General features: G+C 53.8%; 1 protein-coding gene across 5 annotated transcripts in view; it reads right to left on the minus strand.

The window, feature by feature from the left end:
* The window catches only part of EEF1AKMT2 (EEF1A lysine methyltransferase 2), a 63,564-nt gene that overhangs the window by 21,496 nt on the left and 15,726 nt on the right, over positions 1 to 26,342 (minus strand). For 2 of the 5 annotated variants that reach the window (XM_045853748.1, XM_045853750.1), the window contains exon 6: positions 25,189 to 25,586. In XM_045853748.1, the coding sequence (XP_045709704.1) occupies positions 25,465 to 25,586 (122 nt within the window). In that variant the 3' untranslated portion in view covers positions 25,189 to 25,464. Of the gene's footprint in view, positions 1 to 12,998; positions 14,469 to 25,188; positions 25,587 to 26,342 lie in introns of those variants that run through there. The other 3 variants (XR_006787498.1, XR_006787500.1, XR_006787499.1) reach the window with 3 other exon arrangements.

Raw genomic sequence — 26,342 nt, forward strand, 5'->3', positions numbered from 1 at the left:
CGGCCACATCGGCCCTCGCCCTGCCCCGGGGTGCAGCCTCTCTCCCAGGTCGCTCGGCGGCTTCCCCGGTGTCCAGTCCAACCCTGCTCCGTCCGCCCTGCCACGCCCCAGAGATGAGCCTTCTAGGACGCAAGCAGCAGCAGGCGGCTCCCCAGCTCCTTGCCCTCAGGGTTCCGTGCAGACGCCATCACCTCGCACCCACCTTCACCTTGACCAGCGTAGGTCCCGGCCCGTCGGCCTCTCCTCACCCAGGCGCCCAGGACTGGTGACTCTCCACCTCCTGCAGCCCTGCAGCGCCCCCCACCCCGAGGCCGTCTCACGCTGCACACACCGCACCCTGGTCTGGGGCACCTGCCGCCCCGTCTCCAGCCATCTAGACGCCTGCTCGTTTGAGGCTCAGGAAGCCTTCCCCGCCCTCCATCCTTCGGCCCCATCCAAATGACCTCGCTGCGTCTCCTGCAGGACTGTGGCCTCACCAGTACCAGGGGCACGGGCACCGCCGTGCGGCCTACGGCACCGTGCCTGGCACGCAGCAGGAACCAACGGAAACACTGCGCTCCGTCCCTGACACCACAAGCCTGTGCGCTGCCCGCGGACAGGGCTCAGCTTACTCACCTCTGAACTCTTCGGGGCTGGTGCGCACAGTAGGTGCTTACTAGATACTGACTGCACTGACTAGCGCCTGGGGGTCGGGGGGGCCACCAGCCAGGCGGACTGCCCTGTGGCCAGACGGAAACAGTGACACGTCCGAACAGGCAGAGGGCGAAGAACACGCGTGCCGGCACCTGCCCTGGGACCGGAGGCGGCCCCGGGCACCCTGGCCACCTCCCTCAGACAGCCCAGCCATCGCGAAGGTTCACGATGTCCAAGCGGAGGGTCCGTGCCAGGGCACCCGAGCCCAGCCGCAGTGGCGGGTCCTCTGCAGGAGGCTCTGCCAGCCTCCGACGGGAGGGGCAGCTGCGCTGGGAGTCCGGGCCCCGCCCAGAACCCGGGCAATAATTCCGAGTCTTTGCAGCCCATGGGGGCACCAGGAAGAGCCCAGCCACCACGGGGGAGGGGACAGGTCCTCCCTCTGTCATCCCGGTCAAGGGCTTGTTTCCAAAGCATAAGCGAAGTTCTGCCCTGGAGAGGCCGCTGGTCATGCTCAGGGGACGAGGGTCCAGAGACAGCGGGGCCCCACCCCGGGGCGGGGGCCCCACCGCGACCCCATGACCTGGCCCAAGAGGATGCTGGTGACCGAAGCCGTGAAAGGCGGCCTGCCCACGTGAAAGATGGGGCGACACCAGGTAAAGACACCAACCGCAAAGCATCTAAAAAGGACCCGAACAGGTGGGACGCCGCCCTCCGCTCGGTGCAGACAGGTGCTGGGCCGCTAAGACTTTCAGGGATTCGTTCCCAGAAGCCCGAGAGAGCAGGACCACGGTCGCGCGGCCGCTTCCTGACGCCGACTCGAACTTTACTTTCTACGTGTAGGCCCCAATTACGTCACGTTTGGTACGCGGAGATTTTACTTCCTAAAGAGAGAGCATCTAAGAGATTTCACCGGCTTCGCTCCTCCGGAGACGCACCGCGAACTAGCCTGGGACGCGTGCATTCAAGCCTTGCTCCCCCAGAGCCCGGCGTCATCGGAGAACGCCGGGGAACCACAGGCTCCGCCGGCCTCGGTCGGCCGTCCGGCCACGCCCGGCGCAGACTTCAGTCCCCTCCGGCTCTGCCCCTCATCCTGCCACCCACCGGGGTGTGAGCACAGTCACCCTTGTCCTTGCCGCTGTCCTGCCAGCCCTTCCCCCGCACTCCTGACACCATGCGCCGGCCACAGGCCTGCACGGGAGGATCACTGACGTCCGCTGCACTCCAAGCGTGCCCACCCACTGTCGCTGTCAGTGCCTCAAACCCGTGGGCGGAGTCTGTCCGCGTGGCCATGGTCCAGATGACGGAATTCGTCCTGGGAAAGAGTCGCCTACCCAGGGGCATCTATCTGGTCAGCAAAGGGCAGACCTCGGATTTGAACCCAGGCCCTGGATTCTGGAGCTTGAGGCTGCACTCGCCCTAAATGACGGGGACCACGCTGCCCCCACACGCTGCCCAGAGCTCCCCCTTGGCTCTCCCCTCGTGGGCACGGAGCCCGCCCTGGGCCCCGAGGCACCGCTCCGCCCGGCCCTGCCCCTTCCCCCGGGGCTTCTCAGATGGGCCCTCCAGTCCCCCGGCAAGGCGGAAACCCGAGGCCAAGAGGCTGGCACAGCCAAAGAGGTCCAGCAGGGTGGCAGCTGTGTGCCCACCACCTTCCAGCCAGGCAATCAGATCGAGTGACAGCTCAGCGGAAGGGAGCTCCCGGGACAAGCCCCAGGGGGCCCCTCCTGCAGGCGCTCCCGCTTGCCCCCAGGCCCTCTCCTCCTCACCCAGAGCGTGGGCACGGCCAGCCAGTGAGGACGCTGTCCTTCCACCTCCAAACAGGGGGAGAGGCAGCTCTCAACCAGCGGGCGGAACCTCCCTCCGCTCCCAGGCCCCCGGCCAACGCGAATGCCAGAGCAAGGGGAATTCCAGGCGCGGCCGAGGCCTCTCCCAGCTGGGCCTTGTCCGTCAGGGCCCTTCCTCCAAGGGGCAGTCGAGAATGAGGGTGGCCTCCCCGGGGTGCAGGGCGGGGCAGGCAGGCAGCAGCCCGGAGCCTGCAGGGACCCCCTCCTCTACCCAGGGTATTGCCGACCTCCCGGGCACAGAGAGGCCCCGCAGAGCCTGCCCTCTGGGAGCTCGAGGTCCCCGGCCAGCAGCCTCCACCACCCGAGCCCCTCCTGGCAGGAGCAGCGTGGTGCCCAGCCAGTCACAGCCAGAGACCACCCCTGCACCTGCTCACAGCAGGAAGCGCGTCTCCTCTGCGGGGGGCAGGCACTGGACGGGAGGAAGCATGGCATGGAGGGAAGAACACAGGACTGGGGCCGCCAGCCAGAAGGAGCTGAACCCGTGCCGTGCCTGTCGCCCGGGCAGGCGATTCTGAGCAACAGTAGCATTTTCAGCAGGAGGCAGGGCTAGTCCCTCGGCCAGAGACCGTGCTGGGGGTTCAATGAGCTAAGGAAGGGCCTAGCTCCAGGGGAGACAGCCGACAGGCAGCCAATCAGCGCCCGCTAACTGAACGCAGGAGTGGCGGGTGGGGGAGAATGAGGACCCTCCTCTGCCCAGTTCGTTGGCCCAGTCCCAGGCCAGGAGAGGGGAGAGCGCCTTACCCAGCCCCCACCCCCAACAGATAGGAGAGTGGTGGGCAGAGCTTTGCCGGGGCGGCCAAAACCCTTCTCACGAAGCTCCAGGGTCCAGCCCGGTCGGTCAGGACTCCGCTTCTCCTGCCGGAGACGGAACGGGCCTGCACTCCCAGCAACAAGCCAAGAGATTCCTGCTGAACAGGTGTGGGGAGGGGAGGAAAATGGGCCAGACTGTCCAGTCCACCGAGAGGACCCGTTCCACCGGGCTGGAGGAGTCTCCGAGTGGCGACCTCGGGCCTGCCTGCGGGTCTGCACTGCGGCCCACCGGCCTCTGGACCAGCAGCGGGTCCCCTGATCCCACAGGACAGAACACAGTGCGCGAGCAGGGGACCGGGGAGAAGGGGACCCGGGAGACGCAGCTCCGCCCCCTGGGCACCAGCTGGGCGACCTAGGGAGAGTTCACGCACCTCCTGGGGGTCGGATTTCTCCTCCGGAAGGCTGTGTCAGCAGCCTAGAGATCTTGTTCTCCACAGCCCCCGGTCGCCCTCAACATAACTCGATGAAGTGTCATCCCGAGTGTATCCATGGCGGGACAGGCCCCGAGCGGTCACGTAGGACCAGGCGGCTGGCCGGGCGACCGTCGCTGCTGCACGCGGTGGGGAGGGTCCACCGCTCGCGGAGAATCTCACCACCGTGCGCCCTGGGGCCGAACGGCATCCCCCCCCCACCCCCCCCCCCCGTGAGCCCCAGAGGGACGTCACATGCCACATTCCAGAAGGGACGAGCGGCCGGCAGACCGGCAGGATGGCGGGGACACGGGGCCTGCCCGAGAACTACCCTGAGACGACAGGCTAAATGGAACCCAACGCTGTACCCGCTCCCCCACGAGCCGGAGCTCCCAAGACCTGGCCTGGCAGAAACGGGAACTTACACGGACGAGGTCCACGGCAGGCACCGACCGCACCCAGGGGTGGGCACCTTTCAGATCCTCCTTCGCTGAGATGTGGCAGTAGGAAGTTCCAGCGGGCTTATGTATTCCACTCCTGGCCGGGAAGGTCCCTCGTCCCCCACCAAGGGAGGCGAGGTGCGCGTGGGGTCTGGTCTCATCCAGCCCTCGCTCCTCAGTCTCGGACGCACGAGCGGATCAGCTCTGAAGCTTTAAGACTACCAATGCTCAGCCCCACCCCTCCTCTCGAAAACTCTGATGTCATGGGTCCTGGACACCGTCTGGGCATCCGGGTTTGTTTTTTTTTAAGATTTTATTTATTTTTAGAGAGAGGGGAAAGGAGGGAGAAAGAGAGGGAGAGAAACATCAATGTGTGGTTGCCTCTCACACACCCCCCCACTGGGGACCTGGCCCACAACCTAGGCATGTGCCCTGACTGGGAATCGAACCAGCGACCCTTTGGTTCGTAGGCTGCTGCTCAATCCACTGAGCCACACCAGCCAGGGCATGGGTTTTGTTTTTTTTTAAAACCTCCCCCAGGTGGTCCCAGTGCACAGCCAATGTCGAGAACCACTGCACTAGATTCTAGAAACTCAGCGCATGGTCGGGGGGTAGGGGGGAGCGGGCAGCACTGTCCACAAACTGTTTAGGGACAGAGGGGGCTGCGAGTGGCCAGGCGGGCCTTGCTGCAGATGGGTATCCTCACCCTACCCCCCACACCTAAACCAGGACCAACCTGCAAAGAGCCATCTGTCTGAGGCAGAATCCAGGGCCCGTGCCCGGCCCTGGCTGGGGGGTACCGAGGTCCCACGCGCAGGAAGTTGCACCATTTCGTTTAGTTGCTCGATCCCCTCAGGCATGTAAGCAAAACGTGACATTGTGTGAACCCTGGGGTGGCAAGCACCACAAAATGACTCCCTTTGAAACCTCCAAGTTACAGATGCAACCAGCAAGGTGCAGAAACCCTTCTGAGCAACCTCTTCGGATGGAAAGTGGCATCTGAATAAAGGGTGACGCGTCTGTAGCCGGCTGCCGGATTTTCTTCCAACTTTCCCCGAAGGTCACTGGGAATAATTCTATTTTCTTGTGAATCTGTCTTTCATAAGGCTACAACTTCCAAGTTTCTCTGTGGTGTTAACAAGACTAAGCACAATCGGTGCTTTGAGATAAAACAGAGCCCATGCCTCTGCCTCAGGAACACACCAGCTGATACATGGTGTGTGCAAAGCAAGGTGGACCTGGACAAAGCTACTGGCTTCTCAGCCCCTCCGGCTGTGCGGCCGGGGGCCAGTTACTTGGCCTCTCTGAGCCTCAGCGCCTTCAGCAGTAACTGCAGGATTGCTCTGAGAATTACAGAGTGTATGCCAAGCCCCTGGGCCCAACCTAGGCCTTCAAAGACCAGTGGGCCCTACTGTTGTTCCTTGAACGATCCACACCCATTTCGGCTGCACCCTGCAGCACCCAACGTTGCCTGATCCTGAATCCTGGGAACCACATTACCCCTGGGGCCAGAGAATCTGTTCCTTTGTTTCACGGGGGAAGGAAAAAAGAGTGAGCGCCGGTCAGAAGTCAGCCTGCCCTGCATTCTGGGGGTCACATGGGCTGTTTACCAAAATGACCTGTCTTCATCTCCCTCGAGGGGCCCAGTGAGAAAGGTCCCTCCGGAGAAGACGGGGTGCCTAAGGGGTGCTGTTTGTGCGACATTCTGGCCAGGTCTGGACAAGTGGCCCCCCTCCCCCTTGCACGAGGCAGATCCCCGCAGCGGCCCCCACAGCAGGAGAGGAGGAGAGCGGTTGAAGGAGGGGGGGCGCCTGTCACACTTCTCCGTAACCCCTGACGTGATGTGAAATTCTACAAGGTAGACCCTTTGAAATGCAAAATCTTCCCGAGTCCTTCAAATGTGTTTTTATTTTCCCGGGTTCCTAAGGCTGCTTTCAGACCCACCCCATCAGCATTTCCCCCTCTCAATCAACTCACATTTAACAAAAAAAAAAAAAAAAAAAGAAGAGGAAGAAAAAGGAGGAGGCGGCGGTGGCTGCGGCAAAGATGTCTCTGCTTTTTGAAAAAGCTCAAGTATCTCCAGTCGCTGCTGCAGGGAGAAAAAAAATCTTGTCCTAAACTCCAGCATCCCCTCCTCCAAGGCACCCCGAAGCCAACTTTCCTCTGGAAGATTCCCTCTCCTAGCCCACACAGCACTAACTCCGCTGCTGCTCAGAGCTCCAAGAACTTTCTAGAGACAAGGATCTGGTGCCCTCTGACCCGAGTTCGGAAAGGTTACCATCGAAACCACAACCCGCAATTTTCGAAGCCCCAACCTTGATCCAAAACTGTGTGCACAGGAGGTTTGGATTAAACATCAAAGAAGAAGTTACCTTAACACAAAGTTGTTTGGCAAAGAAAATTACTTCACCATAAGAAGAACCCTAGGGGACGGTAAATTGCTTTTGAATATAGACTTTTCAGTGGCGCGGTCATTAATCATGCTAATGTAAACTGCGCTAAAACCAAACTTTTCTAAGCAAGTCTCTGGGCACATCAGCATATCTAAGCCTCTGGGTTTGTTTCCAAAGTTCACATCCCAGCACGCAATGGAACTGCAGTTAATGGGGTCAGCTATTACAGTGCAGCCCGCGACCTTGGGCCATAATAAAGGTGACTCAGCCGTGGAGAAGGAACCCTCGTAAAAGTCAGGCAGGAAGCACACGCAGAAATGAACCGGACAAGGAGAGTCGATCATTTCGGAAAGCGCAGGCACTGGGCAAGTTGAAACAGCGTTTCTCCTGGGGTGCTGGGGGGAAGACAGTCCGCATTCCTCGCAGTGCCTGAGTCCCCCGGCCAGGGCCTGTCTGGGAGGCTGGAGGGCGAAGAAGAGAGCCGCTGGCCAGGGCGAGGAGAGCGCTGCCCGGCGGGGTTGAACCGCCCTGAGCCCCCGCCAGGCTCGGCCATGTGCTTTTCGCGCTGGCAACAAACCGGTTCTTTCAAGGGAGTGGACGGGCCGAAAGGACAGCTGCAGCAGAGCCAGGAGCCAAGAGGCAAAAACCTCGAAAAAGCCTTGAGTTTGAGACTTCCCCTTCAAGCCAAGAAAAAAAAAAAAAGAAAGAAAAGAAAACAAAAGCCACCTCACCTTTGGGGCTTGCAAGGGCTCATCTATGAAAGTGTCCCCCTGGCTGGGTCAATTAAGGAGCGCCCCTCCACATCTGGTTTCCATCTCAGACCGAAATCTGTGTTATCAGCATATTACATAACCAGCGATGCCTGCAGGTTCCTTGTATGACACATCAGAGAGGTGTGTGTGGTGGCGGCGGCAAGAGTGGGGGTGGTGCCGATCGGAGGAGCATTTGCTCGTTTCAGTCTTGTTTTGTCGTCGTTGTTTTAAGGGCAAGAACAAAAGTTTTCCGTGCAGTATGAAATTCAAAAAGAATCGCACGGCCCGGGTGAAACAGCAAGTGGACCACCTGACAGAGGGCCTGGCCCTCCGTCCTCAGGGCCCGCTGCGCCGGCCGAGTGGTGGATGAGAAGGGCGTGCTTCTTTAAAGAGCAAAGCCAAGCCGCCGCGCCAGAGTGCTCCACGGCGTCCTCTGCTGCCAGCTCCCAGGTCCTGCACCAGGCTCCCCGCTCTCCAGCCTCCTGCAGGGAGGAGAGCTGGCCTGTTCTGCACCTCCGCCAGGCGCCTGCTCCCTGAACCCACTTAAAGGGCACCCAGCCCACTAAGCTTCCTCTCCGGGGCTGGAGAGACAAGAGAGCCCGGGGGGGCAAAGGAAGCAGCAGGGATACAAAAAGACTAAAAGGTGTGAACGGAAACAGCCTAAGAAATAACGACAGGGCTTCCCATAAAATGTCCACTTAGTGCAGCCATCAGGATGTCAATAAGGTATCGTTAAGCTCTTCCCAAAGAACTTTATTAAATTCCAAAATGCTACATACAGGCAACATACCCTCAGCTAAGAACAGGAGGAAGAAATAACCAAGAACATTATCAAAACAGTGGCAAAGGCCCTCTCTATTTGTCCTGCCAGCCTTAGAACATTCGAGTTCACTCTGCAGCAGTGGCACGGTTCGCTTTTACTTAAAACTTATCTTCGACGTTCAAATGATTGCACAGCAACATCACCTTCTCAGGGGAAAAGAAGTAGTAGTCCTCACCAGCATTATTTGAGCCAGTCTTAAAACCATCTTGTTCTTTCAATGGGGCGCTGGGGAGAAAACCGCAAACCTGCCCCAAGCCTCTCCGTCATTCCCCAGGCTGGAACGGCGCCCTGGGAGCTGGATCGGCACCTTCCTGGAGCTGCAGGACGCCTGGCAGCACCCAGACCCTAGCCAGGTGCAGGCACAGGGTCAAGGGCTTCCAATCCTGAACTCAGGAGCTCAACCTGCTCAACCCCCTCCCTGGAACGGGGGCCTATTAACCAGGACAAGAAGCTGTTCTGTTTATCTAGTTGTCTGCAGCTAAGAGGAAGGATAAAAACCTACAGACCCGCACCTCAGTATCAGAACTGTAACTGAGATAAGTTACTGTTAAGTGGATAAATTAAAATGAAACCAAAACCGGGCCAAGTCAGGAGCAGTGCACCTCACCCGAACTGCTCGCGCTGTTCCTTCCCAAGTGCTCCAGCCGGATGGCATCTTGTAACCTGGAGTCCAGAACGCGGAGCAAGGCGGGAGTCCCCCCTCCCAGCCCGTGGGAACTGCTGGGAACACATACGCCCGTATGTCACTTGGAAGTCTGCTAATATGTTGTAAGCAGCACAAGACGTTTGGCCTGGCTTCCCCGGCCAATAAACAATGCCATTCCAACTCCTACAGCAGTCAACACAAGACAGTCCCTAGCCTCCACCATCCGACGATTCAACAAACATTTGTTCCTGTTCAACCACCGTCAGCCTGGCTGCATCTGCACCCGCTCCGACAAGGCGGCGAGCGCGGTGGCGGCGGCGGCGGCAGCGGCACCAATGAGGGCCCTGCCCCCGGTCCTGGCCCGGAGTGCAGCCCGGGGCCACTTGCCCGACACCGAGTCCGGAGACCATAACGTATGGAGGACTCCGAGTGTGGCCTATAGGAGGCAGAATCCCGTTCATCAAACGCGGCAAAGAGCTGTTCTTTGTTCACCATCGTTCGAAGTGTACAGTACGTGTTAATGAAACCGGGCGGTCAGACGGAGGGAGCCCGGCTTCAGGGGGCGTCCGGGGGCGAAGGACTCGAGCAAGGCGGCTAGCACGACTCACCGGGGCTCCACAAGCATTGTTCCGCAAGCCTGCGGGCGGGGGTGGGGAGCTGGGGGGGTGCTCCAGAAGCCCTCTGGGTCAACGCAGATTCAGGGCCCTCCCCGGACTCGGGGTGTCCTCACCTCCTCCGTCCCCGCCCCACCAAGTGAAACCCAGAGAGGGGAAGCGGACTCCCACAGGTTTGCAAATCAAGGACTGGCAAAAATGTGACTCGACCGGTGTGCCGATGCCGGGCGGCCCTTTTCGCCATGTGCAAAAGCCACGCCAATGACCCCCACTCTGCAAGCCCCCTCCCAGGCCATCCCACAAACTTCGCCCCCCCCCCGCGTCTGAACACCCACCCCACCCCCCTCACCGGCAACGTGACCGCCCTGGCCGGTCCTGCAGCCGTGGAGCCCGCCGCTGCGCGCCCGAATCCCGGGGGTGGCAGACGAAAACTTCCGCGAACAAAAGAGTTGTCTGCAAACGGTGCGGGAAGTTCGGGGCGAGCGTGGCCGCCCGGGTCCTGGGGCCAGGGCGTCTTCCCCGCTGCCACGAGCCAGGGCTCAAGTTGAGACGCGGACAGGGGGACAACCCCCCGGGGCGCAGCCGGCCCCGCGCCCGCCCCGGGAAGCGCAGACTTTTCCGCAGGGGCCGGGCCGGCTCGCTCCCCTGGCTGCGCTCTGACAAGTCTCATGCCTGCACTGGCAGACAGACTCCACACCCCGAGAAGCCACCCGACCCGACGCGAAGCAAGAAGGGAAAAAAGGAAACCAACAACATAAAAATATAAATAATGAAAATAAAAACAGGCAAGCCGAGCACACACGCGAGCAAGCCTCCCCCCAGCTGGTGCTGGGGCGCACACGGCAGGGTCCTCCGCTGCGGACCGCCCCCCCCCCGGCCGCCCCCGCCACCCGAGGGTCGCTTACCGTGCGCCGCGGGACGCTCCGGCCGCGAGCCCCGCGCAGCCGCCGCCGGCGGCGCTCGCCAAGTCGTCCGGGCTGCCCGCCGCACGTCCGCCGCGCGCACGCTCCGCAGCCGGCGCCGAGCGCTTTGTACCGAGCGGCTCTCGGAGGAGGAAATCGACTTGTCACTTCCTGAACTGTTTGCAACTCGTCCCTTTAACCGCCCCGGCCTGGCCGCCCGCGCCCGCCGCCGCGCGGGGCCGCCCGACCGACCGCGGCTGCGTGTCGCTGGGGCCGGCGCTGTGCAGGCGGCGTCGCGGGCCCCGGCGCTCGCGGGCGGCGCGGCGGCGGCGTGCAGGAGCCGGGCGGCGTGCGGCGGCGGCGGCGGCGGCGGCGGCGAGAGTGCAGTGCGCGCAGCCGCCGGTGGGCGGGGAGTGGGGGCGCCGCAGCGCGCCGCCGCCGCCGGCGGGGCTAGAGGGCGTCCTGCGAGCCGAGCCGCGCGCCGCTCGCCGCGCTCGCGCCTGCCCGGGCCCGGGAAGTGGGAAGTGGCCCCGGCCCGGGCCGCGCCGCCGCTGCGGGCCCCCGCGGCCGCCCTCCCCCGGGCCCGGGGCCAGGAGCCCCGCGGGCGCGCTTCCCCGCCCCCTGCACACGAGGAGCCGGGACTGAAACCCGGGGCCGCGTGGACCTCAGACGCCCAGCTTCCGGGTTGTTGGGTTTTTGAGGTTTTAAAGCCACGATCATCTCGGCGGCACGCCGGGCGGCAGGCAGGGGAGGGGGTCGCGGTGTTCGTGTTGTCACCCTTCGGGAGAATCAAACGCTAGTTTCCTAACTCCGGGCGTGGATCGCAATAAAGGAATGTGTACTTCAGAAGCCACATCCCAAATATATGCAACTGGTGAAGGAAGGATTTGTGGTTGCTAAGCAGAGGCAGAGCATGTTTAGCTCTGTAACTTAGGATGTTGACTTAGGTTCAGGAATGTAACCCTGATAGAATAAGCGGAGCATTTTCATTGTGCGGCTCACCTGGGGGAGGGGATGGCTTTCCCTGTGAAGTGAAGCCCTCGGTTTCCCGTCACTCCTGCCTATTGGTGTATGTTGTTTTATTGACCTTGTATCCAAAAGGGGTTTTTTTTTAAAGAGGAGGTTTTTAAAAAGAACTCCCTATGCCTGTTTTGTGTTCTCCTTTGCCAAAAAAACAAAACACCTCATTACTTTACATGGATTGTGTCTGCGCCGTTTGAATGGTTCTATTCATAAATCAGGAAACTTTTTCTGTTGCTTCTAGGAACATTTAATTGGTTTTAATCCAACGTTTCAATCCCAGTATCAAACATAAATGAACAATTAACTTTTTGAGCTTGTGTGCACTTGGGAAACTATTATATTTCATGGCTACTGCTGGAATATTTCAGTTTCTCATCACACTGGACCCATTCTTTTTCAGAAAACTGTGAGCTAACATCTCCTTTCACACTCCAGCTCACTCCAGCGATTTCTGCTCCCAGATTAGGACCGACGGTGAATCAGAAGGAGGTGCCTATTCATTCAAGGAGATGACGTGGGGCAGAACCCTCGGAAAGCCAGAATGAGCTAGTACACAGAACACGAAGATATCGAGATCCTTGTCCATAAACGTTGCTTTGCAAACGGCCGATTTTGAGGGGAGAGGAAACCCAGCCTTCCCAGGTTGAACAAAGAAAGGCAGCAGGGATAATTTGGGGGTGCTGCTACATTTCCCAAATGCCATCTTACCGTTGTCACAGTGTCCCCTCAGCCTTGGAGAGCTTCAAGGGTATAGTTTAATGTACTTTTTATTACGAGGCCTAGAGTGACTCCTGCTGGCAAACATTCAGTTTATTCCCGCAATTACCAGTTCACCAGGTCAACTTAAAAAACGAAATGCAGGGGTCCCGAGCCTGGAAACAATTATTGCAACCATTATTCTTGTTGCTTTCAGGATGATTTTAGTCTCACAAAATTCTAAGGATTGTGGTTATGGCAAGCGCCTTTGCTGAAAAGCCTCCATTCCAACCTAAAGCAGCCTGTTTCTCTGGTTCCGAAAACTTTACTTTATTGAGTATACAGCACCAAAATACCTGCTTAAGGAATTGTGCTGCTAACCGATGAATACCTATTTCTCATTTACTTAATTTGAATTTCCAAAGACTAAAAATATATACATTAAGGCCTGTGTCACTTAAACTTTCCATACTATAAAGCTCTTACCACATTATGCAGTAAGTTCTATAAATATAAAACACCCTCACTTTTTAGGGCTATACTATTAATACACAGTTCTTTATTATTTAAAAAATCTTATCCAAAAGGCTTGTATTAGTTTTTGCTTAATTCAAAAGAGTAAATATAAATTCAGTTGAGCTCTGGGTTTAAGACAATATAAGCAGCAATCGGGGGGAGGGGCAGCGGGGAGCTGTCTGTCCACCTTTGTTCGATCCTGAAAGGTCGAAACCAAATCAAAACCAGACGTACAGCACAATCAGACACCTAAACACAGATTCATAGGCCAATTTAGGAATAAATCCGTAAGTAATCCAAAAATGAGCACTTGTAACTTTTCCATTATAACTGACCAGTACTAATCTGGCTAGACCGCAGAATACCCTGGGCAATACACGATGCGGGGACTACACAGTCCCACTCCCAGACCACTGCGTGAAGCCCGGGGCTGAAACCCGGCAGCGCCGGCTCTACTGGCTCCCCTCAGAGCCCAGCTGCCCGGCGGAGGGGTGCCTGTGTGCACGGCACGCACCGCGTGTCCGCTCCAGACGGCCTGGGAGGTTCACATGGTGTCATTCTCTGTAGAGAGCTCCCTCATTCCAAGTTTAAAGCTCTTAAGCAACAGGAGACAAAAAGGGTGTATTTTATTAAGAAAGGGTGTGATCAACTGTAACTTGTATCAACAAGCTAATAAAAGTTTCCACCGAAGCACATTTGTGCAGGGGAGGGTAAAGGCTGGGTTTTGACGTGCGCTAAGAAGCTTCCTAGGTATAGAGGGTGTTTTCTTTTTGTGCCTTTAGAACAAGACAAATGTGATGTTCGAGCTGAGCTTTGAAGTTTGAGCAAGGACCAGACAAGGTTGCTCAGTTCTCCCCATCAAATCTACCTGTACCGATGGTTTCAAAAGAGCTCCCCACTAAAAAATGACAAACTAGTTTGTCTCTGAGAATAACGTATTATCTTTAGACGAACAAAGTCAGTGAAACAAACACCCAGTGTGTTACACGTGGAGCCGCACAGCCGAATGCCAGTGTGTGTGTGTGTGTGTGTGTGTGTGTGTTGACTCCCTTGTTCACCTCCCAGAGCCCCCGTGCCTCTGTCACAGCCGCTGAATTAAAAGCCAGTCACTCACATTTCACATTGTCCTTTCTCCATTTGCAAAGATCTCTTTAACACAGAATCTTTTACATTTTCTTATAGTACATGATGGGAAGGCAAGTTCACCTGAAGCATTTTCAAGAAGACTGGCCACTGAACACGAGTTGGCAAAACACGGTGCTCTGGAAAATACGGGAAGTTCTGACCGTAGATGGAAGCTAAGGGTCTGTACTTACGATGGGGCAGTTTTCTCACGTGGGTCTTCTTCGTCAAAACAACAAGGTCTGCAGTTGCTCCCACACCGGCGATCAAGGTGCAGCGAACCGCCCTGCACACACAAGCGTGTACGACGCACTGAACTTTGTCCTTCCCTCTCTGTTTCCACCCCATGTGCTGAAACCTCCCCGCCGGTGAAGGGGGTGACAGCCCTGACTTGGAACCTCGTGTGTGCACGTGCACACGCGTCCCGTCTCCACGTACACGCATTCCGTGAGAGGCACTTCGGTTCCTGGAGGCACAGCTACTTTTTGATTCAAGAACTACGTAAGACAAATTTATTTTCGTTGAAGAATAACCACAGCACTAAACTGAATGACACCAATCTCACGCCTCTGACACGAAACGCGGGCTGAGAGCGGCTTGAGGGGAATGCCCACTGACATCAGCGCCTGCCAGTCTGCAGCTCTGCAGAGCTCTGAGGCCAGGCGTCCAGCGCCATTGAGGTGCGCGGCCCGCCAGCTGGGCCGGCGCTGTGCGCCACGGAGGGTGGGTTGTGAGCCTAGTAAGTCCTGAGCACAGACCCTGATTTCCAAGTTGGCAGGTGCTGAAAACACAGCCAATGTCACGCTTGCAGCTCACTGGAGGGAGGAGCTCTGGGCAAAAGAAGCTAAAAAGAACAGAGCAACAGTTAAAACTTAGTTCAGGTTGACAGTACTTTTTTTTTTTTTTGCAAAGTTAATAGTCGCTCTCGGTATTAGGTGCTACAAGAAAACATAGGCCATGAAGAAACAGACATTGAAAAGTTTGATAAATAAGCAAAAATAAATGTAATGAAGGCTTTTCACGATCAGCTTTCAAAGTTACTGGTTTACATAAAACTTATCAGACCTATTTTACTACTTCAATACCAAGATTCAAAAGCATAATTACTTCCTGGCCTTTCCCTGATCTATTCATGATCTTAGCTGAGGTAGACTCTCATTAGTATCACTACAAACACGATTACTCACACTGGCTGGCCTCAGTTACTCCACCAAAAACATAACGAAAAACAAGCTACAGCATTTTCATATTGCTATACACTGAGTTTAATCTAGAAAATATTTCGACAGCACACCTAGACGAATGTTTGTAATTATCTTCAAATGGAAATAATTTCAGTTGTTTTTTAAAGATAGTCTTTAATGGAATTCCAATTTTGTCTCTGAGATACAAGCCCAAACTGTAACTTAATTCTCCTCTTCGGTCAGCTACCTGCCAAGCAAGTCGCTGCCTCAAGAGAAATCTGCCTGTGACCCCGCCCCAGCGACGTGCTGAAGGCCACCGCGAGCCGGCCTACCGCAACGAACGCCAGGCCGGGTGAACCGCGTGTTCATCAGGCAGTGAGGACCCTGTTCAAGCAGATCCAGTTTTGATGTCACGGAGCTCAGATTCCCAATGTGAAGACTGAATCTTTCGGATGTGAACTATCAAGGAAAAAAAATCAGCCTCTGGCTCCAATGGGCAGAACCTCCCCGGGAGCAGTACGAAGAAAACATCTGCTCTGCGCACTGTACTAGCAGCCTGTGAATCTCTTAATTCTTCTTAGCACTTTGTCGACCCTCTCTATGAACCAAAAGCAAAGGCATTTGGTGATGTTTTGTTTCATTACAGCCATTGCTGTTTACGAGAGGGACCAGCCCTGCCTATTTTGCATGTGGACATCCTGGGGCTGACCTGGAACAGCAGAGGATTATCATAAACGAGGGTGTGTGCGGGGAGGGGACGCCACCCAGACCACCCTGCTGGCCTCAGGCAGGTGAAGAGACGTCTGGAAAGGACAGGGACACAAGTGAACATGCTTCTCCTCCGCACGCAACTAGAGCAAAAACTGCAACTGAACCACAGGACAAACGTCGCCCAGATGTGTCGGAAGATCGAGCTGTATGGAGGCCCAACCACCAAGGGTTTAAAGAAGCCACATTCATCCACACGGGCGCCTTTTCCACAACAGGCCACGCTACTACGACGGGGAGTCAGAGCAGCTCTGCCTAACGCACGGAAGCACAGGGAGGCTGCCAGACCGAGGAGACAAAGAAATATGGCCCCAATGAAAGAAAGAACAAAACTCCAGGAAAAGAACGAAAGGAAATGAAGATAAGCAGCCTATCAGATGCAGAATTTAAAATACTGGTTATCAGGATGCTTGAAGAAACCATGAGGTACTGGAACGGCATAAAAAGACCCAGGCAGAAATGAAGGCTGCATTAAGTGAAATAGAGAAAAATCCACAGGGAACCAACGGTGGGGGCGGGAGGGGGGATGAAGCCAAGATTCAAATCAACAATTTGAACCATAAGAAAAAAGCATTCGATCAGAACAGCAAGAGGAAAAAAGGAATTCAAAAAAATTAGAACAGAGTAAGGAGCCTCTGGGACATCCCCAAACGTGCCAACATCCGAGTCATGGGGGTGGCGGGGAGAGAAGAGGAAGAGCAAGAAAGTGAAAACTTATTTGAAAAAATAATGAAAGAAAACTTTCCTAATTCGGTGAAGGAAATAGACATACAAGTCCAGGAAGCACAGAGAGTCCCAAAGAAGTTGAACCGAAAGAGGACCACAGCAAGACACAGCATAATTAGAATGTCAAAGGTTAAAGATAAAGAGAGAACCTTAAAAGCAGCAAGAGGAAAGCTGGGAGTTACCTAGAAAGGAGCGCCCATAAGACTCGCTGATTTCTCAAAAGATACTTTGCGGGCTAGAAGGGACTGGCAGGAAGTATTCCAGGTGACGAGAAGGAAGGACCTACAACCAAGATGACTCTACCCAGCAAGGCTACCTTTTAGAATCAAAGGGCAGATGAAGTGCTTCCCAGACAAGGTAAAACTAAAAGAGTTCATCATCACCAAGACTTTATTATATGAAATGTTAAAGGGACTTACTTAAGAAAAAGAAGGTCAAAACTAGGCACATTAAAATGGCAATAAATTCACAAGTATCAACAATTGAATCTCAAAGACAAACTAAACAAACAAGCAGAACAGAAACAAAATCATAGATATGGAGATCATTTGGAGGGTAATCGGCTGGGAGGGGGAAAAGGTACGGGAATTAAGAAGTACAGTTGGCAGGTACAGGACAGACAAGGGAATGTTGAGAACAGTACAGGAAACGGAGAAGGAGAAGAACTTGCATGCCTGACGCATGGATAAGAACTCAGGGAGGCGGGGCTGGTGGACGGAATAGGGGTACCGGGCAGAAAGGGTCAAAGCGGGAAAAACTGGGACAACTGTAACAGTGAATGTATTTTAAAATATATTTTTAAGAAAATTTTTTAAAAGAATTATTGTAAATAAGATGTTGGCTCGCTATTTTAAATACTGCTTTACAGCCCCTCCTAACTTTCGCAAGGAACAAACACAAAAATCTGATCAAAGTCAGGTCAGTCAACTGTCGCTCGGATAACCCGTCGAACCCAGAGTACTGGTGCTTTCTGCTCCGTCCGAACTACCGCATCGGGTCCCACTGACCTCATCCCCGCAGAACGTTTAAAAATGGTTCAAAGGCTCAAGCTCTTTGTGTTTAGCTAGACAGAGTGACACTGGTCTGGCCAGATTCCTGCAGCCATACAAAGCACTCCAGGAACTGAGATATTATTCACTTAACGACCAATAAAATGGTTAAGTAAACAAATCTGAGAGCCCGATGTTTTCTAGACTAGCATAAACAACTGATTCACTGTACTTTATATACTGAACTGTCAGCTCCAGCATAAACTAAGGTCTACTCAGATAAACTACTTAAAGTATTACCCAACATCAAACTTTCAATTTATTTACTGATTCGCGAGAGAGGAAGAGAAACATCTACCTGCCACTCCGCCCACTCATGCATTCATTGGTTGCCTCTTTTTTCAAATTATTATCATTCATTGATTTTTAGAGAGCTAGAGGGAGGAAGGAAGGAAGAGAAAGAAACACCAATTTGATGTTCCACTGAGTTATGTGTTCATTGGCAGATTCTTGTATGTGCCCTGACCAGGGATCGAACCCACAACCTTGGTGCACTGGGATGACGCTCCAACCAACTAAGCTACCCAGCCAGGGCCCCAACATCCAACTTTAAAATGCCATTATGAATGGCACTGTTACCTCAACTCAGAGCAAGGAAAAGAAACATGGTTCACCGATCAAAGGTTTCAAATCTAGATGCAAGGTGGAAATGGAAGATGAACTCTCAGCCCACTGCTTCCTGAATGCCCAGTGAAGGGCCCAGATCCCACCCCACAACCCGCACTGACCCCGACGCCGGGGACCCGAGGGCCTGCACTCAGCTGCCTCGTCTGGGGCCCGGGAGCAACACCCCAGCATCCAGACCTGAGGGAGGAAGGGAACCACCACCTCAGCCTTTCTTCTCAACTCCCCTGCATCCACGCTGGCACTCCCCCGGCAGACCTGCACTTGTTACTGAGCAAGGACCACACGGACAATGACCTTAAACCCGAGGGGAACCTGACAGCCTGCAGAGACAGACTGTAGGAGGCGTTTTCTGCGACTCTGGCAGTACGACTTCCGGTCCTCACTTCCCAACTGAATACAAAGGTGCTTCAGCACCAGCCCTACCTAGAGACTGAGGAGGGAGCTGCGGAGTATGATTTTTCTAGAAGGCCTGAAAAGCCCAGCTATCCCAAACTTTCCCGCACGCGAACTCATCCAGCAGTCCCCTCCTCTCTTCACTCCTGGAGCACAAACGCCTCACAATGGAAACGAGTCCATTAACTCGGCGGCACTGAGGGGCGAAGTACTGAACCACTCGCTGTACCAGCTCCAGTGGGAGGAAGGGCCCTTGGAGAAAAGAATGTTTCCTTGGCATCCATGTGTGCTGGGAGTCCTGCTGGGCTGGGTCACATGCATTTTCCTCATTTAACGTGCACGGCCCTGCTCTGCAGGGTCCACACCGCCGCGTCTCCCCCCCACCGTACCAAACTGCATCAAGGAGACGCGCTGAAGGAAAGCCAACTTCAACTGGGTGTCTCCGATGCGTCAGGTACTCTGTGAGCACCTGTAACGTGCTCCCGGTGTCATCGAGGGAGTGAGCAGGTGCAGGGCAGACTGACAGCAGCCCAGAGAGGTGTGAGGCGTACGAAGGGCAGACCCGTATGCTACACTACACTACCCTACACCATACCATACTATACCTCACTATACCATACCATACCATACCATACCATCCCTAACCCTAACCATACCACACCCATACTATACCAACCCTAACCACACCATATTATACCATACCATACCATACTATATCATACTAATCCTAACCCTAACCATACCATACCATACCATCCCTAACCCTACCATACCCATACCATAGCAACCCTAACCATACCATACCACACTATACTACACCATACCATACTATATCACACCATACCATACTATATCACACTATACCATACCATACCATACCATATCACACCATACTACATATACCATACCAACCCTAACCATACCATACCATACTATATCACACTATACCATACCATACCAACCCTAACCATACCATATCACACCATACTATACCATACCAACCCTAACCATACCACACCCATACCATACCAACCCTAACCCTACCATACCAGACCATACCAACCCTAACCCTAACCATACCATACCATACTATACTATACTAGTCTCTGCGTAGCAGGAGGAAGGAGGAGTCTCCAAGCACTGTGACCTGCAAGGGGTCAACAGGTCACCCGGGAGCACGCAGTCTGCGCGTGTGTGAGGTAAGAACCAGCTTAGGGAGACCCTTCAGACTGCCACGGTTTTGCTGAGGCCCAATGTCGACCGCGACCCTTCTGTACAGAAAAGTAGACTGTCAGTTAGATGCAAACGTCTGTGTTTCTTGGATCAGACATCTCTACAGTCACATGAACACAATCATTTTTCTCCAAACTTTAGTATTTAAAAAAAAATCATTTCTCTTTGGTATTTATTTTACAATTTACAACAGATTTTAAACACAAATTATCTGTCACTATAAAATGAAAAGAACCGAAATTAATTTTGTTGAAAATTAACCCATTCATCAAGTGGACTTAGTAACAAAATGACCTCTCTTACTCCTCCTGGGCATATGTGGGTTTTCTCACCTAGGGGTTCCCAGAGGGAACAGCAGCTCACCAAAGGAACACACCTTTGGAAAAGGCCAGTTTACCTCACTCACAGTGCGGCCCAAATACGGAACCCCCCCTACCTGGTTTAATCCGGTTAATTACCTTTTAATCACAGTAATAACCACAACAATGGGCACTTCCAGCTACAAAGCCCCATGGAATTGAGTCCTATCTCTTGAACAAACTGCTTTATCAACCATGGGGCCCCTCCCACGCCCAGAGAATCCCCGCGGGACCTGCCGGGTTTGACCCTCCGGGTTTCTGGAGGGAATCAACAGCTGACTTGCCTGCCTCCTGGCTGAGCCTGCTTCTCAAAAAATCAGCAAACGTCATCCTCATTCAAAACAACAGCATAAAAAGCAGTTTCACCGAATCGCAAACGGATCTCAAAGGTTCTATTTATAAATAACATGGCACGTAGTTCTCACTCACAATTTCGGGTCTTCCTTCCGAAACTTGCATGCAGCTCTTTACTTCAGCCCGGGGTACTTTATTAAATACCATATTATGGGTTTCCCCACTTGGATTCCGGCGAGGCTTCTCGTGGAGGACATGGAAGGAAAACCTAATTATTGCTGCTTCAGTGCATCTAAATTTAGTTCGTTGCCAAAACCAACAGCACAGGGGCTGGAGGCTGCCGCAGAAGGGCGGCCGGATCCGGGATGCGAGCTGCTTCCGCCCTCGCCCTCCCTCCCCGCCCCTCCGAGTCCCACGGTCGGAAACCGTCCTCCCGTGTTTCACCCTAACGTTTTTCTTCAGCCAGGATCTACTAAAATTAGACGGAAACAAAGGACTGACATTTCCGTGGGAGAGGAGGGGTGCGGAGGAAGACGTGGGCCAGCAGCAGCTCCTCCTTCTGCCTTTGGCCATTTCCTCCTAACCAGCCCCTCCTGGGAGGGGTAGGGAGGCCACAGCAGGGGACTTGCACCCATCCCGGTGGCACCCATCCCGGTGGCACTTCCGCTCTGTTCGGTACCGTGACTGACAACAGTAACTGCTCCCTCGGTAAGTCTGTTAATGAAGAGCGGTCAGTACAGCCCAGGGTCTCCTGATCCCACCAGACCGTTTCAGATCTCTTGCCAAGCCCCTCGGATAACACCCAGCACAGGCTAACCGCTGGTCCGTGTGCACGCTCTAAGGTATTTGGAAGAACAAGTGCATTAGACCCACCTTCCTTAAAAAGCTCTTGTTGGCGTGCACAGTAAAGATCATGGACTAACATGCTTACCGTTTCCGGATGCAGTAATAATTCACATTTAAAAATAGAACATAGGAGAATTTATCAATTCTTCAGGACAGGCCATGGAAAGAAGGGAAAAAGTAGGTTTTGTTTTTTCCTGTCTTCCTCTAACAAACTAGGCCAGTACCCTGTGGACGCGCGGAGACACAAAGCGCTCTTCCGCCGTCTCCCTTGCAGTGGCCCCGGCAGGGCCGCCGGCCCTCCGCCGGCCTCTGCCTCTCCGCGGCTGAGGTTCCCCTCCGTAAGAGCAGGACTGATAGATACATTCATGTCTTGGGAATTATTCCTCTCTTTTCAGTTTGGTTTCCTTGGGCCTCAACTACAGGTCCACATAGTAACAGCTCAAAACCCGGCCGGAGAAGCCCTTTTAATGATTCGGTCTACCGCACGGCGCTGTAAAGATTCTCAAAGCCCCGTGCGCACCGATTCAAGCTCTCCTTTCTTCCTGGTGACTGGGGCCCATCTTGACATCGGAGCTGGAAATGAATGATCTTTCAACAACACTCCGGGGATTTTGCTAAGGTCATATTCAATCATTCATTAGGCTTCCTACCCCTCGCCTTTCAGAGTTCCATTGTGGAACTGGCTTTATTCAGCATTTATATAGCCTGTGGGCCTGGGTATTTGTCCGCTTAATGTCGAGTTCCATTTCTATGCCTCTAACATGGGAATCCATTAACTGACCAAAGAATCTCAAACTATTCTTTCACTTTTCTAACAAATTGCATGGTGTGTATGAAGAATAAATTAGCATTAATTTTCTTGAATTAACTGTTAATAAAACACGCTCACGTGCTCCCCCTTCTTCTAAGGACATTTCGGTTTCCTGCTTAACCAAGAGAAGTGACAAAGCTTTCCTCCTCTTTCTCCCCACTGTGCACCTGTCCGTCTACCTGTCACACTCCTTGTCGCCCACAACCAAGCTCTCGGTGACGGTGACGGGCCGCCTCCTTCCCGGGAAGGGCACCGGACGAGCTGAGTCCCGGGGCGCGTCCACACCTCCGCGCACAACCAGCCGGAGATGACGCCGCGGGACAGGAGCCACTTCCGCCCTCCGGCAGGAGGCCGTCCCCGGAGCGCGCGCACGCGCTACCCTGTGCGCGGCGCCGGGCGCGGGCGCGGCACGCGCAGGCCGCCCCCGGCAGGACGCGGGCCTGGAGGGCGGCTGCCTGTTCACAGATGGTGCAGTTTTTCAAAGTCGGCTACCAGACACAAACTTGCGCACACACGTATATAAAATAAAACCATTTAAGAGAACATAAGTCAAAATCTACTAGCATTAAGTAGGGATACTCTTATTTCTTTACACGCCAATTAAAGGAAAATTGTTCCAACGCCATATAACACTTAGTTACTAAGATAGGTTCCTGAAAAACCAAAGTTTCCGTCACACTCTGGGTGAATGCGATTTAACGAGGCCCACATATACACTGCACGACAGCACCACAGACACTTAAAAATAAGTGGTGCGGGAATTGAGACACATTATTCCTACTAAGACTAAAAGTCTTTCAAGTGTTTACCGCCCTCCCTGCCCCCAAACAGAAAGCCGCGTGCACAATCCAGATGGAGAAAGGGCAGCCCGCTGCCCCCACAACGGGGGTGACAAACCACCCGCGGGCAGGCGGGCTCATTCTGAAACGGTTCGGGCCCCGCCGCTGCCCTGAGCCGTGTCAGGTCTGGCCCTCACACGCCCAAATGCCAGCCCCCAGCGGCGACTCCAGCTCGTGCACCTGGCTCACAACGGACTGTCCTGAAAACTTTGTTTGTCAATGGGTGCAGCCCGCCCATTGGGGCCGCCCATTGGGGCTCCAGTCCCTTCGGACCTGCGCGCCCACTCGCTCCACACAGAAGTGGCCTGCTATGCAGTAATAACATCAGAGTGAAAAGCAACAATTCTGTGCAGGCTCCACAGAGCAATCTCGTTTGCATTTCAAACAAGCTTCCCCCAAATAAGGGCGTCTTTTGATGAAATAAAATTACAATTCCAACTTCTTACAGAGAAAATAGCACCCACTACGTAATTCACTGGTCTCTTTACAATGGCGTCATTTCTTCCCCGGTTAGCCACAGTCACGTGACCTAACAAAACCAAGTGTAACAATAATGTACTTATGACTTGTTTCAGGAACTCGGTGACCTTTACTGGCCTGGTTTTCAAAGCATGGTACTATCTGAAAATACTAATTTATTGTCAGTATGTCTGGACCCTCCACTTGTTCTGACTTCAGCCTCTGAGAGGCCGACTCCCAGCAGGTCTGAACTCCGAGGAGAAAGAGAGGACAGCCCCCTTTCCCTAACCTTGCCAACAGCTCCATGAGTCCACCACCCCCAAAATCCTTCATCTCTGCAAATGGGGCAAACACACCCCCACGACAGGGACTCCAGGGGCCTTTCAACAAAGCCCCATCCGAGCTCCTGGCGAATCGAACCCCGTGCCTCATTCTGGCCACACAGAAAGTCTGCTTCGTTAGGTTGGGGCTTTAAAACAGCATGTATCTCGTAGTCCAAAACTCTTAAGAAAGTACTTACACACTATTATCATATTTGAAATCAAGGAATAGCAACGCAAAAAAACCACAAAGACCAGACCTCCTCAGTGAAGTGAAAACTGTGTGCTTCCACGGTGTGAGGTCCCACGTCCAGTGTGCAAAACCAACACACTAGTTCTGAGTTTAATAACATGCGCTTTAATCGCTCACTGTTGACATGTTAAAAGTTAAAGTTTCTCAAACAAGGGTATGTATTTAAAGTTTACGTAGACGTGTCCGGTTATCCTGTGCACGGCAGGTGGTCATCCGAGCAGTTGGTTAAATCCGCTCTGAATCCAACCACCACCCGCCCTGCCCCCAGTCGGGGGCAACAACTGAAAACTCTTTAAAAAGGTCGTAACGCTAGACTTACCACTGGAGTTAACGTCCGCCAAACAAACAGAAATTCTCTTCATTCTGCAGCCCGATTGGGCCTAAAAGCTAAAAATCATCACGTATCCTGTTACTGTTTTAAAAACCTCACATGGTGACTCCAATATTAAAATACTAGCCCAAATAAAACCCAGCGTTAAACATTAATATACCTTATCTTTTCAAAAATCTTACTATACTGCTTCTCTGACTACACAGCCCCTGGCCGCAAGTCCGCGCTCCCGTGTCCCTCAGGGCTCATGCATACCTGCTGTATAATTCAGCTTACACCGCCCTGCCCAGAAGCGCAGTGCGATTCAGTTCCCGATTAGGCGAGTCTCTCAACACAGGCAGGGAGACAGTGAAAACGAGGGAACGAAGGATGACTCACAGTCTCAGATGCAGATCGGCCCGACACGAGGAGCCGCAGAGCTCCTACAAACAGCTGCCTACCTTCTGGACCAGTATTTGCTGAGGACCAACCAGGCCCGCTGCCCCCACTGCACTGGCAGCGCACAGAGGCCGAGACTCAGCGCCTGCTCGGCAGCACGTGCTCCCCGGTCTCCGCGCCGGCCCCAGGAAGGGCCCTTGTCTGCACCTTGTGCTGGCCGTCTGGCGTGCAGAACCCGGAGCCGGTAATCCCTGCCGGGACACCACCGGGAGGTCCACTGGGACGGCACGGAGCCAGCACACAGCAGCAGCATCTCTGGGCTGTCTCTCCCTCCACTTCCTCCTGTTCATCCCTCAGTGGGCGAAATACCATCGGCCCCAAAACACACGCTCAGTTAGTATTTCTAGGCAACTGATACATTTACCTGATTCTGTTTAACTGTATACACGAAGGCTAGAGGGTTTTCTCAGATATTAAATAATTGTTTTAAGTAGCCACCATTCCACCAAAAATAGTAGGCTTATGTTGTTTCATAAATACTCTATTTCATAATACGCATTTCATAAATACTCTACTGAAACACTAAGAAAGCTGTTCTGTTTCTTCTTCTGGCCCTGGAATAGTTTGGTCGACTCTTCATAAAAACTTATATCCAGTTCAACTTTACCAAGGCACAAAAGTCAAGAAGACATACTTTCTGAGAATTCATTTACTGCTTTCAAGTTTTTAACTGTTCAGCAGGTACAGAAAACTGTTTTCAATCTAAAAGAAAAAATAGTTACATTTCAAATACAAAAGGGCATTTCAAGTTACTCTTTGTTGGTCTATAAAACCCACCCACGTCCACGCTCGTGACCCTTGCTTCTGCCCGACACGTGCATCCTGTGTACTTACTAAGCAATTACTTGCACTTGCACTTGCACTTTCTGTGTCAGGTTTACTCTGACGAGGGGCTCCTTTGAAAAAAAAGCTAACTGGATTTGTCCAATGAGAAGTCTTGCGTTTTCTGGAAAACCAACGCCGCGACACTGCTTCCGGATCGGCCTCCGAAGCTGAACTTGGGTGTTGGCAACTCCTCGAAAAGTTCCAGTCCTGTCAGACAAAATCCAAACGCTCTCATTAGGAATTCAGTGCCACCGTCAATCATGGACCTTCAAGTCCTTGATAAAGCCACGTGACCGCCGACTCGGAAGGGCGACTGCACTTCGGTCCAGGAGCTTCCGGTCCAGGAGCTTCCGTTCCTAGCGCGCATGCGTATCGTGCGCGCGTCCCAAAACCCTTACGCGGAACGGGGAACAAACGAGACCAAACACGAATCCCGGAGAAGAGGCTTCTTCTTCCCCACCCCCATCTCTGCCACTTCCCGTTATCATCCCTTCAGCTCCGCATCTCCGGGAGCCCACTCCGCCCGTTTGCAGGAAGCAGCTACCCGGTGCTGAGTTCTCGCCACGTGTCGGGCACCGTTCTGACAGCTTCATGCGCAGTAACGCCATTTGATCCGCGTCACCCGTACAAAAAACTCAATACAGAAGGGTTAAATCACGCGGGGGGGAGACAAGGGAATTTGGAAGGTGGAAAGTTCTGGAGCGGGACGGTGGTGACGGCTGCACGACACCGTCGGTGCGGCTGGTGCCACTGAGCCGTGCGCTCAGAAACAGGTAACGGTGAGTCTTACCAGTTGTATGTGCGGGCGTGGGCCAAAGTGGGGTTACAGCTGTGAGTACGTGAAACACGGTGCTTATTTTGGTATTATTACTTCTTAGTGTATTGTTTATTGTTATTATTACCATTTCTTTTAAGATTTTATTTATTTATTTTTAGAGAGAAGGGAAGAGGGAGAGAAACATC

This window comes from Phyllostomus hastatus, unplaced genomic scaffold, assembly GCF_019186645.2.
Source record: "Phyllostomus hastatus isolate PE091 unplaced genomic scaffold, TTU_PhHast_1.1 phas_scaffold_1066, whole genome shotgun sequence".
In the NCBI taxonomy this organism is placed as follows: domain Eukaryota; kingdom Metazoa; phylum Chordata; class Mammalia; order Chiroptera; family Phyllostomidae; genus Phyllostomus; species Phyllostomus hastatus.